Below are 16,956 nucleotides of genomic sequence, written 5' to 3' on the forward strand. Positions count from 1 at the left end.
AATCACGTTTGTTGTATGGGAGCCCCGTTTAAATCTTTATTTTATTCTGTTTTTAGTATTTGTTGTTATAGCGGCAACAGAAATACATCATCTGTGAAAATTTCAACTGTCTAGCTATCACGGTTCGTGAGATACAGCCTGGTGACAGACGGACGGACGGACGGACAGTGAAGTCTTAGTAATAGGGTCCCGTTTTACCCTTTGGGTACGGAACCCTAAAAACGGAGAACAAGGCGCGAAGGCGTGAACAACCTGCGAAATCGACGCCACACTTGCGTTCGCGGCTTCGCCCGCGATTTACGCGCATAGTCTGGAGGGTGCTTTAGGTACCTAATTTTCGCGTTCGGAAAAATACAGAACTTGTGCGCCTGATCGAACATTTTGTATGAAAAAAGAGCATTCAGGTTTCAGAATCTGTATTCCCAATTCCGATTTCTGATTAGGATTCCAAACGTCTGCGGCCAGCCTTAAGTAGCTAACACACTATCGCACCGCACCAAGGTCATTGAGGGACGCACCCATAAGTAAGAGGGAGAAAGAGATATCGCTTTCTTCCTCTTACTTATGGGTGCGTCCCTCAATGACCTTGGTGCGGTGCGATAGTGTGCTAGCTACTTTACCCTGGCCGCACACGCACGGAATTTTCATTCGGTTTCCGTACGGAATAACAGATGGGAACGGGACGTCGCTCTACAAATGCATAGCTGCTGCACGCTGTCTCGCTTGCACATGTCATTCCGAACGTCTGCGGCCAGAGAAGTAGGCAGAAATTAATAGTGAGACTATGACAAGGACAAACTATAATAGGGCTACTCTGCTACTCCTGCTTAAAGTTTAACCCCCTTATTCATAAACATTTTCTAAAGTCAACAAGCCGATAATAATCGTTTGTCCCTTTCCATCATACCAATACGTCGGAAAGGGACAAACGATTATTATCGGCTTGTTAACTTTAGCAAACGTTTATGAATAAGGGGGTAATAAGTCTTTTAGCCCCCTCCATACTCTTGCGCGAAGCCGTGAACGCCAGTGTGGAGCGATCTTAACTAAAGGCCGTCCAGACGGGGACAATTTTTCGCCAATCTGATTCAATCCAACCAAACCAGGCCGTGCTGATGCAAACGCCAATTTGGCTCGTCAAATTCAACCGCCGATTCGATTATGACTGATATTACCCATAAAATGGGGTGCGGACGCAAGAATACCAATTTGCGATACTAGTATTCGCGTTTGAGGACATTTCTTTAATTTAGAGCGCTCAAATATCAATGTAAATTTAAAATTGGTGAAAGTGTCCAAATTGGCATTTGCGTCCGCACCACCTGATTTGATCGGACAATTTAATCAGATTACCGAAAATTGTCCCGTCTGGATAGGCCTTAACTTAGCACCAAGGTCGCGGTACCGTAGTCTGTGACGTCTCTTTGTTTAGCAAGCCATTCCCGTCAGCAGAAAAAGGCGGCAAATTTAAAAAATATATAGGATCGAGGGCGCGAAGACTTGTCCTTCCATAAAAAATTAGAATCGCGCCTTTTCCTACTGAAGAAATGGGTTTGCCAGAGTATTAGGCGCCTTTATATTGATATTACGTTAGTGGTGTCGCCTGTCAAAATCCAAAATTTGCTACGAGTAGGTTTCTAATTAACCACTCACTTGCTTTTGGTAAAGTGGTTAATTTGGCCTATTTGTGTATATGTATCAAATGCTTATTCAACTTATTGTTTACCGCTACCAACGCTACCACCTATCCTAGGTGAAATTTCTGCAATCTACTACATAATTGAATAACAAAGTGGTACAATATGGTACAACAAACAATATGGTAGGTAAATTGTTAATTATACAACTAAATGTTTTCAAACGATTTATTTTCGACAAAACTAGTGAGGTGATGCCAGTGACATGGTACAAACACATTTAATATAAGTATATGGAACTAAAAGGTCAAACGCATCAATGCATTTCTGTCATTTCTAAATAGTAAAGCTTTTCAGGTTATCGTGACCCAATTTGGTTACAAAAAATCTGTAGGTATAGTCATTTTTCATGAAGCAACAAATAATTTTTTGGACCCGGGCGAGAATATTATCGTGAGCGCAGCGAGTGTTTCTAGACACCAAAATATAGTTTCTAACGAATTCCACTCATTTACAATTGTTATAAAAGTCACACACATAACATAATGCATTCAAGAATAAATTTAAATAAAAATAAGCGGGAAATCCCATACTTATTTTTTGTTACCTATATACGAGTATGTATGGCTGGCTTATTCTCATAGGATTTAAGTTTTGCACATTTTTGAGGATTTATTTCATATTTCAAGATACGCTTTGTACAATCTCAAACTATCACTTTTGAAAATGCCTCCCTGTTAATCTCAAATGTTTTTACACTCGTTGCATTCTCAATTTCCCACCCAGGCAGGTTTTTTTTTATGTGGCGCGCGCATAGCTCTTGTGAGCAAGGACCCCGCTAAGGATACGGGCGAGCCTTGCTCATATGCATATCTGTCGCCAGTTTTCCCTTAGTCGCCTTATACGACACCCACGGGACAAAATGGGGACCCAGGCAGGTAATCGTTGCTCCTTTGCTCCTACCTAATTAATATTACGATAAAAGTGCGAAATTAAAGGAAATTCGAAACGAGTGGCGATAATTAAAACACCGAAGGGCGAGCGAATCGACACGAGTTGTGAATTACCTATTCACACGTAAACCGTACAACGTTTTACAGTACATATGAATATGACCCTTTAAATTTTCGACATAGTTGCGTAATGTGCTAAAGCTCATTATCGCACTAGTGCGGTACAGGTACCCCATATGTACTGTAAAAAAAATACAGCATCAATTTATTATTGTAATTTTGATATAAGTACATCATTATTAAGTAGGACCGCCGTTCGTTCGTTATCCGAATACAATAAACGTGTGGCAATGGAGTTAAGGAAATAACGGCTGATAAGGCTCTTTCAAAATTATATCCAATTTTGAATTTATCCCAAATTTACATGGAATGAACACATTTTACCTTTTAACATTTTATTATGTCAGCAAGTAAGCTTGTAAACAATGTTGGACGGCATAAAAGGAGACAATATTTTGGGATTTTTCATTTAATTCCTTTTTAATTTTAATTATTATCGAATTTGCTTACATCAAATTGTAAGATTGTGCATTTTAATTTAGAATCAAAATTAGGAACAGAGGGTCACTATAAGTACTATAACCAAATAATTATGGTTCACAATAAAATTCTTTAGGCCCACTTGCACCATTCCACTAACCCGGAATTCAGCGGTTAAACCGTTAACCTAGTGTCAAATTGTACTGGTAATCATGGTAATGCCAGGTTTAACCGGTTAATCCCGGGTTAGTGGAATGGCCTTAATGATTATGTCATGTAGATATTTAAAGTCTGTCAAGCCATTTCCGTCAATAGAATAAAGCGGCAAATTTAAAAACTACGGGCACGAATAGCCCCTTAGAAAAAAATTGAATTTAGCGCCTTTTCCTACTGACGAAGTTGTTTGACCGGCTATAGTAAACATTTTAGAGACCTTAATTTTCCAGATATTGTCGTACAAGAAAGAACTACCACTGAATTATAACTGTCATAAATGGTAATTTATATATTTTACAAAATTATAATTCAGAACGCCATTAGAAATGAGCATTTATGTTGTAATCACCAAATTCTTCATTCCTACACACTTCCTACAGTTAGCTTTTAAGTACATACATATTTTTCGTTTTAAATAACAAGTGATGCCATAGATATACACTCTTTTTTATATGTAAATACCCTTTTCTAATTCTCAGTCCCTGTAGTTATTAACATATTGTTTATCCTTCTGGTTCTTCGCATCTCTTTGCATTTTAGTTTTCGGTACCTATATTCAATCTGGACTTACTATAATGACTAGATATAACTGGCTAAGCACACACTTTAACATCTAATAGTATAGTGGTAATATTCTTTTTCTCTAGACTTAAGTGTTTAGCCATTCAAGCCCCTTAAGTCAAAAACAATCTCTTTTTTTCTAATCTGCTCCCAATTTACGTATTTGTAACTATTTCTAAAATATGATTAAATTATGGTTAATTATTAATTATTACAAAACGTGGGCTTATGAATCATGAACAAATTAAAACATGTAAAAATAATAGTACATATATTAATAAAAAAGCTACATTTAGAGAAATAGAATAATCCCACTGCAACTGTACTCTAACCACACTTTCCAGTGAATTATATACATAAATTCTAATCCTTTTCAATACATATCACGCCTTTTATAATAAGGACACTATATAGTAACATTATAAGATCTAGAACAAAGTCACTCATTCAATAGTTATGTCATTTTAATATAAATAAAATACAAAAATTCAGTGAACATCAAACATTGGGTGCTCTAGTGATAACTTATTAAAAATCCATTATAATATTATAAATGCTAGGCGCAAATGTAATTTCAAATAAAATTTCAAAACACTTCTTACAGTTCGGAATAGTATAAACATACATGTTTAGTTTCTATTAATGATCTATTTGTCACGACTCGTGAGCATGGTGTATTTGTAAGTACAAGAAATAATAGTTTTATAAATTTCAACTTTGTATATGCATTTTAAAACCTTTGAACACATTAATGTTGAAATGATTAAGATGTTTTTATTCAGTTCTTAAATATGTAACCAATAAATGCTTAGAGCACTATATGATAATAATAAACAAATAAATACAAATTTTGAGATCATTTGTTACCCATAGTGAATGTGAGAAAAATATTCCTTGTATTCTATACCGGAATATCAAAATATTAATTGCAAATTATGTGTCTTGGACAAAATCCAATGCTTTAAAAAGTTTAGTGCCAATCATTAAAAGTTTGTGTAATCACGAACATTTGAATGTTTTTGCAATAATTGTGTTGTATTACGGCACACGTAACTATAAGTAACTATGGGCATCTTACTATATTTTAGTACAAGGGTTGTTTCAATAAATCTTGAAGATTAAATAATAAAAAGGTTAAATGCTAATATTTGGGGCTCCATAAGGACAGTCATTGCACCTTAAAATAAAAATAAAATACAGTTTCAATGCGTCTGGGTTAGCCTAATAACTATTCCCACTTTCAAAATGATAGCATAAGTAGTTGCCGAGTTATTCAGCCATGTTACAGGCGGACAGAATCACTCAATAAGGGTTCCTTTTTACCTTTTTTGATAAAGAACCCTACAAAACTTCCTTAAGCTTGTGAGCGACTGTTTGTCCACCCTTGTGCTAAAGCATGACACTGTATACTCCATAGTTACTTACTGGCCAAGTGGCCACCCATAGTTACTGGCCAAGTGGCCACCCAGAGGTACTGGCCAAGTGGCCACCCATTTAAAATATGGTCTGTTACAGTGCACCTTTAGTTGTTGATACCTCCATTGTAGGCGTAATCAGCCTTGTTATGCATGACCAGCTGGTTGTCCACAAAGTAGAAGCTGTCCGAGCATGTCTCAAATGGTGCTGCAATCATCTCTTCAACTGAAATGCAAAAATGGTAATGTTAATCATTTATAGAACCAATGTATATGCATTTGCAAGACAGAGGATTGATTTCTTTTGTAAATTTTGTACACATTTACTTTTCTCATAGCAAATACACATAACCAGTAGACACCAGGTGTTTGTAAACAAGTGTTTGCGGTGAAATGTAACTCAAGAATAAATAAATATCTATGATAAACACACAAATAAATGCCCCCACCAGGATTCAAACCCAGAAACCCTCTTTCATAGGCACACTTCCAACTAATTTAGGAGGCGTAAATGGGCGAACTATACTGGCACATATGGAGATCCAATGGAGGCCTATGTTCAGCAGTGGACGTCTTATGGCTGAGATGATGATGATGATGATGAAATGGGCGAAGTAGCAGGCAACTGGCAGAGGCTAATGGTTATATAAATTTTGTAAAATTAAACTTTACCTAGATCTGGTGGCAGCGTAGGAAACTCATATATGTGTTCACAAGTGTTCCTGGAGAATGGAATGCAGAATCCAAACTCAAAGTCAAAGGTCTTCAGCAGGGTGTCTCTGAAGAAGTGCTTCTCGATCATTCTGAAGTGGTTGACAGGACGCGAACCCACCGTGAACTCCACACTGAAATAATATTTAGCCATGGTTAAGTATAGAGAAATGCAGATGCGCTAGTCTAACCTCCCCAGCTCCTAGCACCACTAAACCTAGCAAGGTTTTCAGGTTGATAACTGCTTCCTTTAGTGTACATTTATTTGGTCATAGATTAATCAATATCTATTTCTATCTATTAAGCCCTTTTATTCTGTTAGAATATGTCTCTTTGCTCAGTGTGCCGCTTGGCAAAGGCCTCCTCCAGCTCTTTCCAATGGGGTCTGTCATGGGCCCATTTCTCCAGTTCGGGCCTGCTGTGAGATTGAGTTCATCCTCCCATCTTGTTCAAGGTCTCCTCTGGCTCCGTGTGCAACCTTTTGGGTACTAATCCGTTAGGATTTTGTTCCATTTTTTCAATAATTATATCAAAATACATTGACATGGTTACTTTACTTACTATGTTACTTAATACTAACAAGGAAGGGTACCCAACTGTCCGACTCCGATTTGATTTATTTTGATATATGTTATAGAGTAGTCTAAAATAACAGACACGTATTTTTTTTTAGCTGCCCAAACTCAACCTGTTAGGAGAAAATGGCCTTCAAAGTACTGAAAATTGACCAAACCTTCTAATTTCTGAGAACTTTTTTCAAAAAAATTGATAATTAATTACTGGTTTCGTTATATGTTGGAGAACATGAATAAAGAATGGGGACGTGTTGTGTAAGATTTTAGAAATCAAGGATTTGTTTCTACATGCACATAGTTAGTTTATAATGTGTTTACTGGTTTTTTAATGAATGCTTTATTTAACAATAAAAACAAAGACGGTAAAATTAAATGTAACTTACGTAGCCCCAACAGTCTTCAACTTTAAAAATTGCGGGGTGAACTGATATCGCACGAATCTGCCCGCATTCGGGTCCAAGGGCTCCTCTGGAGCGTCCTCGGCGCCCTCGCTGTCCACACCGAAGTCCGTCGGCGGTTTCGCTATCTCGAACAACACTGTCCCACTCTCTAGATCACGGATCTTAAATCTCGTAAAATCTATATCGTATACATTAGCCTCAGGGCTGCACAGATATGTGTCAGTGATTCTATCCAGCCTCAAAACATCTTCAGGAGTAATATCACTGGGTATTACGTCTTCTGTATTCGATTCCAATAGGGTTATTGATTCGCACTTTTTTCCTACTAAACTCATTTTGGTAACCGTCGAGTCTTTCAATGACGAAAGTATCTCAAAGGGTATAGGCACAGTAAGTAATTTAATTAAAAGGCCAACGTATGTAAATGTATCAGTGCATTTTCTTTGGAATTAGATTAGCACTCGAGCAACATGCAGCTCTCCGCGTGAGAAAAAAATTGTTTGCTCACCACACACCACACGTACGTCACTATCGACGCACGTCACGGTACGTCAAATTTCAATTTGACCACAGATTAAACACTTTTTTCTTCACGGATGTTAAAAAATAGATATTTAGTTGTAATTACAATATAATAAATAAAGCGTTTTATACCATCATTTTATTAATAAATTTATTCAATACATGCTTTTGCGCAAAGCATATTATACACATTGAAAGAACATATCTTGAACGCATCTGAAAATGTTGACGTAATATCCGTTGCGTCACGAAGCATGCGCCCTGTCATAATTCGCTCGTAGAAGATTGGTCATAGATTAAAATTACAATAATCGGACCATCGCTCAAGTCTGGTTCTGTGATAAGTTAATTTGTCGTGAGTGTGGACTGTTTGGTCTAATGTGCATTTAAGTGAAACAATATAAATATACAAGATGCTTATCAAAGAATAGTAAGTACATTTTGTCAAGGTTAAGTCTAGTTCGGAATAATAAATCGATTTTTACGCAATTCGTGGCACAGGTTTTAAGGGTTTACTTTCTTATCAGTAGATATCATTAAGATATATGGACTGCATGTCTTAAAGACTTTAATTATCGTGAATTTTCTTTTATCAAGTCACTTCGAGGAATTAAATTGCCTGACAGTGACAGACCTTCAGGTCAAGGTCTATCTGACAGATGGCCGTTTCAGCAGATTTCGGATAATTCCAAAATCATCTGCCACATATTGTTAATATTTGCTCTGGCCTAGCTTATTACTCTTATGGCCAAAGTTGTTTTTACATGAAATATCTAAAAGGTAAGGTAAAACTATTTTCCACTGTACATTAATTACAACATTTGTGCCTGGAGTCTGCATTGTAAAATTTTGATTTTTCTCTCACTTTTAACCATAGTAAAAAATAATCTTTATTTACTGGCAATTTAATGATACCAAGTTATCTCTTGCCTTCCTTAATATAATCAGCCTATGTAAACAACTTATAAATCATTTTCTGAAAATGTAGCCATATTGTAAGATACTACCTATGTTGTGAGTAGTATCTAAGGACTTATTAAAATTTATTTTTTTATATTATTGTTAATGTTTATTCAGTAAAAGTTATGAGTGAATATTTTGTGGAGGTGAGGTGGTAACTATTTTTACTTCATAATTTATTGGCTACCAACGGGCCAAAGTCTGGCTCCTCTGTATAAATAAAAAGTATAGTCCATTCATCCAGCTCTGTTGAAACACTGTTGTTTCAACTTTTGATAGTAACATGTAACAAATAGGTTAAACATACAAGTAGCATAAAGTTTTTGATTTAATAATGAATGCTTAATACTTGTAAAATAAAATTAATTTATAATGTCGTTAGTTATTGTGACATACTGTACACTATAGCCTCATATTTAAGACCCATCATAGGCATACCCACGGTGGGGCAAGGTGGGGCAGTTGCCCCACCCTGGTCTCTGACCATAAGCTAAGAATTTCTGTTTCAACCGTACCCTGTTACAACATGCCCAGCCTCCCCAACTTCTGCCCCGCGCTTTAAAAAATGCTGGGTACGCCCATGAGACCCATGGTCAATTTTTAGAGCTTTTGAGTTTGGGACTTTTATTTCGAGCAAATAAATTATTTTCTCTATTTACACCACTGTTTTCGTCACTTTTTACTGCAACGTTACTATTAGATCTCATTAGGGGGGTGACATCGTTACTGCGTGACAAAGCCCCTTTTATAAAAAATAGATAAAAAAAATTGCATCATTAGTGCATATAATTACGGAACATTACTTACAGAAGGTTGGTAGAGCCGAACGAGTGAAGCTCTTCCTTCCTGACTGTCAGAGCAATGTACATATACAAATACTACAGTTCTTGCCCTATGAGCCTATGACAGTTACTTACCATTGCCCAGACTGTTAACTGTAAATCGGTGGACCTTATACCTTTTGTAATAAGGTCCCCCGATGCGCTATTAGGAGTGTTGCTGTTTGTCCAATAAATTTAATATGTGGGTCTTCACCACATTGACTTTTTACTTTCTGCAGTAAAATTTTACTAGAAAAATTAACAATTTGTTTTATTTTTCAGCCGTGTCACACTGCCCTTAACAGTTGAAGAAGTGAGTATTTCAAATATTATTATATCCATTTATATACACGGTGTAACATGAGGAAACCGAATAATTTTAACCACGCATTTCTGAGCTCAAAAAAAGTAAAAAATGTAATATGAGTTTAGATCAATTTCGCCAAAAAAAAAAAATTTTTTTTTGTATTGTTTTTTTTTTCATTTATTTGAATGTATTTGTACATAAAAAATAAATGTTATTGGTAAACTTGTCACTTAAAATTGATTTTTACTTTTTTTTTTCATTGAACCTACTTTTTGCAAAGTGTTACTTGTCACTTTTTGACATCTATCAATGAGGATATTTAGACTACGTCCCATAGCAGCAACATCGCCATCAAAAAGGCCTTTTACACTATGTAACAATAAAAACTTGTGTTTTTTTAAATTAATAATATCTCTGAAATTAGGCGAATATCAAAAAAGTTTATAGGACATTTTTGTCTCTAAATGTGATCAGGAATACGCTGTTAAAATTATTCGGTTTACTCATGTTACACCATGTAGATGTAGCGAATAAGGCTTACGAGATAGACCCAAGAGAAGTCTGCAACGATTTTGATAGCACATACAGTTGAAGTGTTATTTATACGTCATAATTTCATAGAAGTTCAGAAGACTTCTCTTGGATCAACTCTACCACCGTATTTTCACGGAAACGCACGAACGTGTTATGCTATTTCAGTCGGGCTCAGTACTAAAAGTACTGAGGTTGACTGAAGTAGCATGACAAATAAGAATGTTTCCGAAAAAATACAACAGCAAAGGATTGTTTACAACATCAGTACTCTGTAGTTTCCATGCTGTACCTATCTGTTTATTTATGATAGAAAAATATCAATGTCTCATTTAATTTGTGTCATTATTAAACAAAATCATATGGAGTTACATGTTGTTCAATGAGATTACATAATCTGAAGTGCTATCTGACATACAGGCTATTATTACAAATACCTAATTTGTTAATTTCTGTATGGTGCTCAAAAACTAAAGAGCATTTAGTAACTGGAAACGTCATGGCTGTCATTTTCTGTACAAAACGATCTGCCGATTTTGAGGACGTCAAAGCTATTTGTACCTTTGGCCTTTTACGGCTCCTCTACACGATCGGCCAACGCCGGCCACTCCAAGGGACGCAGCCATGCGGTAAAATTAGATAACAATATCACTTGCTCCCTCTAACGCATAAATGCGTCCCTTGGAGTAGCCGGCGTTGGCCCATCGTGTAGAGGAGCCATTAAACCTCATTAACAGTTAATAAACAATAAAGTCACACACATAGAGTAGGTCTGTGCCCAGTAGTGGACCGTATATAAGCTGAATTATTATTACTCGTATTTTATTATTAAATAAACTAACGATTTCATGTTTTATTGTAGTATCAAGTCGCTCAACTATACTGCGTGGCGGAGGTCTCCAAAAACGAAACAGGCGGCGGCGAGGGCATAGAAGTAATAAAGAATGAACCATTCAAAGACTACCCGTTGCTCGGTGAGTGCTAGTGCTAATCTAATAAAAATAATACAATTGGCGGATAGTGGGTGTAAAGGAGTCTAGACTAAGGATTCTCGGAATGTCTGTCGAAGATCGTTGCCTTGACAGTTACAATCAATTTATTATGGCATTTACAGTTATTTTATTCCATCAATCATTAATCTAGAGCAGCGGTCGGCAACCTTTTAGCAGCCAAGGGCCACATAGTTAACGAAGATGACGCGGGCCGCACTTTGGTAATATTTGTGACTTTAGCAGACATTGTCGATCGTCAGTACTACATACAAAATAGCCAGGGAGGCGCGCGGGCCGCAAGCGAGAGGTTGGCGGGCCGTGCGGCCCGCGGGCCGCTGGTTGCAGACCGCTGATCTAGAGTATTCTAGAGATTGAGGTTTGCGTAATTTGTCAAACGTAGAAGGGGGTTTGCAGAGGGCTAGCTTTGTCGAAGAATTAATAAGTTTTGGCTTATTTCGGCTCAGTATCACGACCAATGATAAAAAAAATGTTTGCCCCAGTTTTCCATGCAATAGTTTTGTGACGGTCCTTATAAAGTGTATGTGAGAAATTCTGAATACGTCACGAAACTGTCGTTATAATATTACATATTTAACTATAAGCAAGTCGCGTCCGATATTTTAACGCGTTTTATCGTGTAATACCTATTTATATCTAGGTATAATTGCTTGTACTTAATTGTATTCAACGATTTTCGACAAGTCGACTAAAATGACGTTCTGTGTTGAGATCGACACTAGATTTTATCAACCAGAGCTACGCGCAGAACGCTCATTTTTGTACAAATTGATCAAAGGGAGCATTCCATGGGCTGTCCCGTACAAACGCATTTTATTTCCTGTGTTGCGACTTTTTTTTCGGCATTTAAAGTAGCCAATTCTTTTTCTGCGCATAATTTTGACCATTTGTCATAGAAAAGGAAACTCTTGTATCTGCAAATCTTCAGAAAATCGCGTTTGTACGGGATAAATGGTAGACAATTTCATGGAATGCTCCAAAGAGGAAATCAACCGATACCTAATCAACTCATGCGACTATAAAATCGCGCGCGATATACTCATGACCTTTCACTTGTACCATCGAGTTAGGATATCATGAGGTGTATTCAAATTTTAAACATATATTTATAGATTCTTGACTCGACTCACTGATAATAATATAATATTTTTATAATTGAAATGCGTCTCCTTAATTATTAAGGAGGTATGTAATCGCTTAATTCGAGACCTTAAGCGCATGTTGTACAGAGTAGGAGTTCCTAACTATTTTTTTAGTGGAGTTTTTAGGCCGCAGTCTGGACGCAAGTGGCGGCGCGCGGTGTGGTGAGCGGCAAATCAAGAATATTAAGACCATAGTACATTGTGCTCTACCAAATGTATGAAATAAACGGCTTTGGTTTGCTGCTCGCCACGCCGCGTGGCCGCTTGCGTCCAGTCCGTGACCAGGGAACCTATCTGTCCTAGCGACAAGCAAGTAGCGATTAGCGAAATTGGCTAGTTTCTCTTAGAAAAAAGTATCGTTTGCTAGAAAATAATCGATCGCTATAGACCGACCGCTTAGATGAGGCGCCTTACGCCTGCCGCCCGCACCTTCCCCGCCACCCTTAGTCGTCCTACCCCGTCGCCCCCGTACCTCGCAGGCGAGGACTCATTTAAGCGGTCGGTCTATAGTCGCTTTGACACTGACAGTTGCCTTTCTGATTCGCCCAGGCCTGAATGGCTTGTGGAATTAGGTACAACTGAGATGTGTCAATGACAGCTACCTAAGTTTAGTTGAGACAGGTTCACGGTTCTTTAAAACTAGTGCAGACCAGGTTTTACGGAGCCTCGGTGGCAACAAGACAGATTACATAATGTTATAGGAGATACTCCACTCTATGATAATACAGTGAAACCTGGATAAGTGAGATCTCAAGGGACGAGCAAATTTGTCTCGCTTAAAGAGGTTTCCCGCTTACCCAGGCTCCCAGTTAGCCAGGTACAAATAGATGTCTGTCTCATTTACAGAGGGTTCCATTAATAGAGGTGAGAATAGAGTATATATCAGTTATAGAGGTGGTTATTAAGGTAATTAGTAATTAGGTATCTTTAAAAATAAATAAGGTAAAAATAATCCTGATCCCTAAATATTTTTTAAGTCTGTTTAAATATCTCTTTGAATTTATTTTGAATGATTCTCCAAAGGATAGATATTTCAACATTAAATTAAATTTGATACGGACTTCATTACGTATTAGAAATTCGATAAATAAAAATTTATTTTTTCGTGTTACTTATCAAAGTTTCAGCTTTCGTTTCGGTAGTTTTAACTACTTACATAAATTAACTAAATCAAAATTTTGAAGTTGTTTAGACACAATTAGGCAAATGCGGAATTTGTGGATAGACTAAGAGTTAGTAAGAATACGGAATTTGTTCAATGAAGTCCAAGTTAGAGAGGTCATAGATTGACTTTATCTCAGATATAGAAGTCAATTCCCTATAAAATCCTAAAAAACAATTAGGAAAATGTAATCTTATAAATATAGTCTTAGTAAAAGAGGTAAAATACACTCTCTGTCTCAATTATAGAGGTAAATGTGACTATAAATTCACAACAACGAATCCCAGTTATAGAGGTTCGTTTTATCTCAGTAACAGAGGTAATTCAGTGCTAAAGTGTCGGGACCGCACCATGAGTCCCAGCTATAGAGGTTTCTCACTTATACAGGTCCCACTTAACCAGGTTTCACTGTATTAGAATATCTTTATTGAGTATTCGGTTATAATATGTTTTCTGCAAGGTGCATTCTTTGAACAGGTGTTAAATAAAATCTGGTAAAATTATACTACCCCTTACGCTTATTAGGAAAATTTGTTGATTGTACAGTCAGTACAATCGTACATACTTTGAACTTGAAACTTTATTGCAAAGATATAAGGTCCACTTATTTTCATTTATGAGTGTTGCTGTTAGTATCTTTACTTTAGCACTTAATTGGATTTTCCAACAGTTAGTGGTATAGTCAATAAGTCACTTGTATAATTTATTTCAAGTACAAAAATAAGTAACTAACTGCGTTTGAGGTTTCGTTAAACGTATACCAATGTTTGAAGATTAATGCAGTTTTTATTAACATGAGCAATTTCTTCAAAGTGCATTATAAATTTCAAAGTACCGTGTACCTGTGCCTATTTTTTAACATTCATGTAATAAATTGTACATATATATATGCATAGCATGAATAGCATGTCTTAAATCAAAATTTAGTAATGCTTTAGTTTATAGGTACGCTTTGTTAGAAATTTAGAATGGTTTTTAGTCTTAAATCAAAATTTGGCAAAAAAAGTGGGTTTAACTTCAAACATGTCAATTTATATGTAGAAGGAGTCAATACGGAACGAATATTAAAAGTTACAACCCGTGGCGAAAAGGGCGAGAAAAAATATATCTGATGAGTGATGTCAAGCATTAACAAGTGCAGTATCTGTTTAAGCAATTTTTATTACATCTGTGATTTCGGTGCTATTTACAATTAATAGACAGTTAAAATATCATCCACTGGCATATTATAATATTTATCCGAATTGATTTAAACCGTCTTATACCTGCCATTGAGCCATTATAATTATGTGTAAGTGATTATTATGCATCAGCTTGTTATTTCAGCGGGCGCAGCATGGTTCCATTTTTATTGCCTGTCACTATGCCCGTCACTTTCGCACTTACATACTTGTTATAACGTGACAGGCATGCTGACAAACGATAAAAATGCGACCGTGCTCGCCGGTAGTGGGTTTTCGTATTTTTATATTTGTATGTTTTTTTACGCATGCCTTTTATTCTAGGCGGACCTAATAGTAGTAACCAGTCTTCAGATATTAACGGTACCAGAGATAATCTTATTTTTTTTTTGTAAAAAAAGAACTAGTACTAGTCTGCACAGTTGTATATTTATGTTTTATAAGAAATCACTTTGACTTAGATGAGATGATTGTTTTTTGTGTACACTTTAGATATTTTATTTGTAAAGCACAAAATTCCGGTCAATTACGTCATTTTATCGTAATTAATTTCAGGCTATCTCTTTGATTCCTATTTCCTGTAAGAAAAAAATCATGTAAGAATGTTATATCTCACCATGCCTGATTAAAAAGTGGTAGAGAGAGAGGGTAGGGGAGCGTGGGCCCACCAGTTTGGTTTGGCTATAAATAAAACAACAATTAGTTATTGAAAAAAAAACTATTAAAATCTCGTGATTATTTTTAACAGGATACATTTATTACGTCGAATAAACGCTCGACATGTTTCGATCCTTTTCTGAATATCTTCAACTGCATCACCAATTGCACCGGGGACTACTTACTGTACGGCTACCATCAGTTTGGCATTGACATAAACGTTATCGTGAACGTAATTTACTTTCTATGCATCTCGATCGTACTGACATATGTGACGTTATCTATGAAAAGTGACCTTATTGTCGATGGCGCTTACGCCATTATTAGCGATACTCCGATTAGTCCGGGAGCCGGCTGCATGAAACAAACCTCATCAAAAAATAGAATATACCTACCCTGTAGAGGTACCTGACATTTAGTAGCTTCCAACGCACTTGGTCGGCCTGGGCTAAACCTGGCAGATTTTGTACAAATGGCCAAAACGTTGGACAAAAATTCATCAAAAAAAACCTCATCGAAAAATAGAATGAAACTTGTATGGTAGGATACCTGACCTTGAGGACAGTAAAAAAAAAGTGGTCGGCCTCACCTTAGCCTGGCAGTTTTTGCAGTCCGACCAGATTTATTGGGTCACGTGAGAGCTACAATTTACCTCATCGAAAAATAGAATGAAACAAACGGATTATAATAGCTGAAATAAGCCTGTTGACGTATGTCTTGGTCGGCCTCACCTTAACCTGGCAGTTTTTGCAGTCGGACCAAATTTATAAAAAAAATCATCAAAAAAATCTTATCGAAAAATCGTATGAAACTTGTATAGTACGATAGCTGCCTTTGAGGACAGTAAAAAAAAAGTGGTCGGCCAAATCCTGTGTTGGCAGGTTCCTGTGTCCGACCAATTTTGTGGTACCACGTGAGAACTACAATTTACCTCATCGAAAAATATAACAAACGGATTATAATAGCTAAAATAAACCTGTTGACGTATGGCTTGGTCGACCTTACCTTAGCTTAGCAGTTTTAGCAGTCCGACCACCAAATTTGTGGTACCACGTGACAGCTACAATTTACCTCAACGAAAAATAGAATGAAGCAAACGGATTATAATAGCTAAAATAAACCTGTTGACGTATGTCTTGGTCGGCCTTACCTTAACCTGGCAGTTTTTGCAATCCGGCCACATTTATAAAAAAAACATCAAAAAATCCTTATCGAAAAATCGTATGAAACTTGTATGGTACGATAGCTGCCTTTGAGGACAGTAAAAGTAAAGTGGTCGGCCTCACCTTAGCCTGGCAGTTATTGCAGTCCGACCAGATTTATGGTACCACGTGACAGCTACAATTTACCTCATCGGAAAATAGAATGAAACAATAATAAACATAAATAATAAAATAAACCTGTTGACGTATGTCTTGGTCGGCCTTACCAAAACCCGACAGTTTTTGCAGTCCGACCACATTTATAAAAAAAATCATCAAAAAAATCCTTATCGAAAAATTATATAAAACTTGTACAGAGTCGGACCAAAAACAGTCTGCAGCGGATTTGATACCCCACGCAGTGCAAGTGTCATTTATACGTTATAATTTCATAGAAGTTGACGTTTAAATAACACTTGCACTGCGTGGGCTATCAAATCCGCTGCAGACTA

The 16,956-nt window shown here is 36.7% G+C and overlaps 2 protein-coding genes across 2 annotated transcripts in view; one reads left to right on the plus strand and one right to left on the minus strand.

Annotated features, from left to right (window-relative positions):
- Nucleotides 1–1,851: 1,851 nt before the first annotated feature.
- LOC134674593 (protein unc-119 homolog) lies at nucleotides 1,852–7,549 on the minus strand. Its single transcript, XM_063532706.1, has 3 exons — nucleotides 6,992–7,549; nucleotides 5,995–6,167; nucleotides 1,852–5,548 (listed from the first exon to the last, which is right to left on the minus strand). The coding sequence occupies exons 1-3, from the start codon at nucleotides 7,342–7,344 to the stop codon at nucleotides 5,430–5,432; spliced, it is 645 nt and encodes a 214-aa protein (XP_063388776.1). The 5' UTR covers nucleotides 7,345–7,549; the 3' UTR covers nucleotides 1,852–5,429.
- A 220-nt stretch (nucleotides 7,550–7,769) lies between these two features.
- The window catches only part of LOC134674594 (phosphatidylinositol transfer protein alpha isoform), a 33,260-nt gene continuing 24,073 nt past the window's right edge, over nucleotides 7,770–16,956 (plus strand). The window contains exons 1-3 of the mRNA XM_063532707.1: nucleotides 7,770–7,961; nucleotides 9,595–9,625; nucleotides 11,013–11,124. Coding sequence (XP_063388777.1) covers nucleotides 7,945–7,961; nucleotides 9,595–9,625; nucleotides 11,013–11,124 — 160 coding nt within the window. The 5' untranslated portion in view covers nucleotides 7,770–7,944. The remainder of the gene's footprint in view (nucleotides 7,962–9,594; nucleotides 9,626–11,012; nucleotides 11,125–16,956) is intronic.

This window comes from Cydia fagiglandana, chromosome 20 (genome assembly GCF_963556715.1).
Source record: "Cydia fagiglandana chromosome 20, ilCydFagi1.1, whole genome shotgun sequence".
Classification (NCBI taxonomy): Eukaryota; Metazoa; Arthropoda; class Insecta; order Lepidoptera; family Tortricidae; genus Cydia; species Cydia fagiglandana.

Bases quoted from the DNA above. Each gene is read 5' to 3' on its own strand.
- LOC134674593 (XM_063532706.1), bottom strand. From the start codon at position 7,344: ATGAGTTTAGTAGGAAAAAAGTGCGAATCAATAACCCTATTGGAATCG. The intron at 6,168-6,991 runs GTAAGTTACATT...ATATTATTTCAG, and splicing joins TTGAAGACTGTTGGGGCTAC to TGTGGAGTTCACGGTGGGTT. The intron at 5,549-5,994 runs GTAAAGTTTAAT...TTTGCATTTCAG, and splicing joins TACGCTGCCACCAGATCTAG to TTGAAGAGATGATTGCAGCA.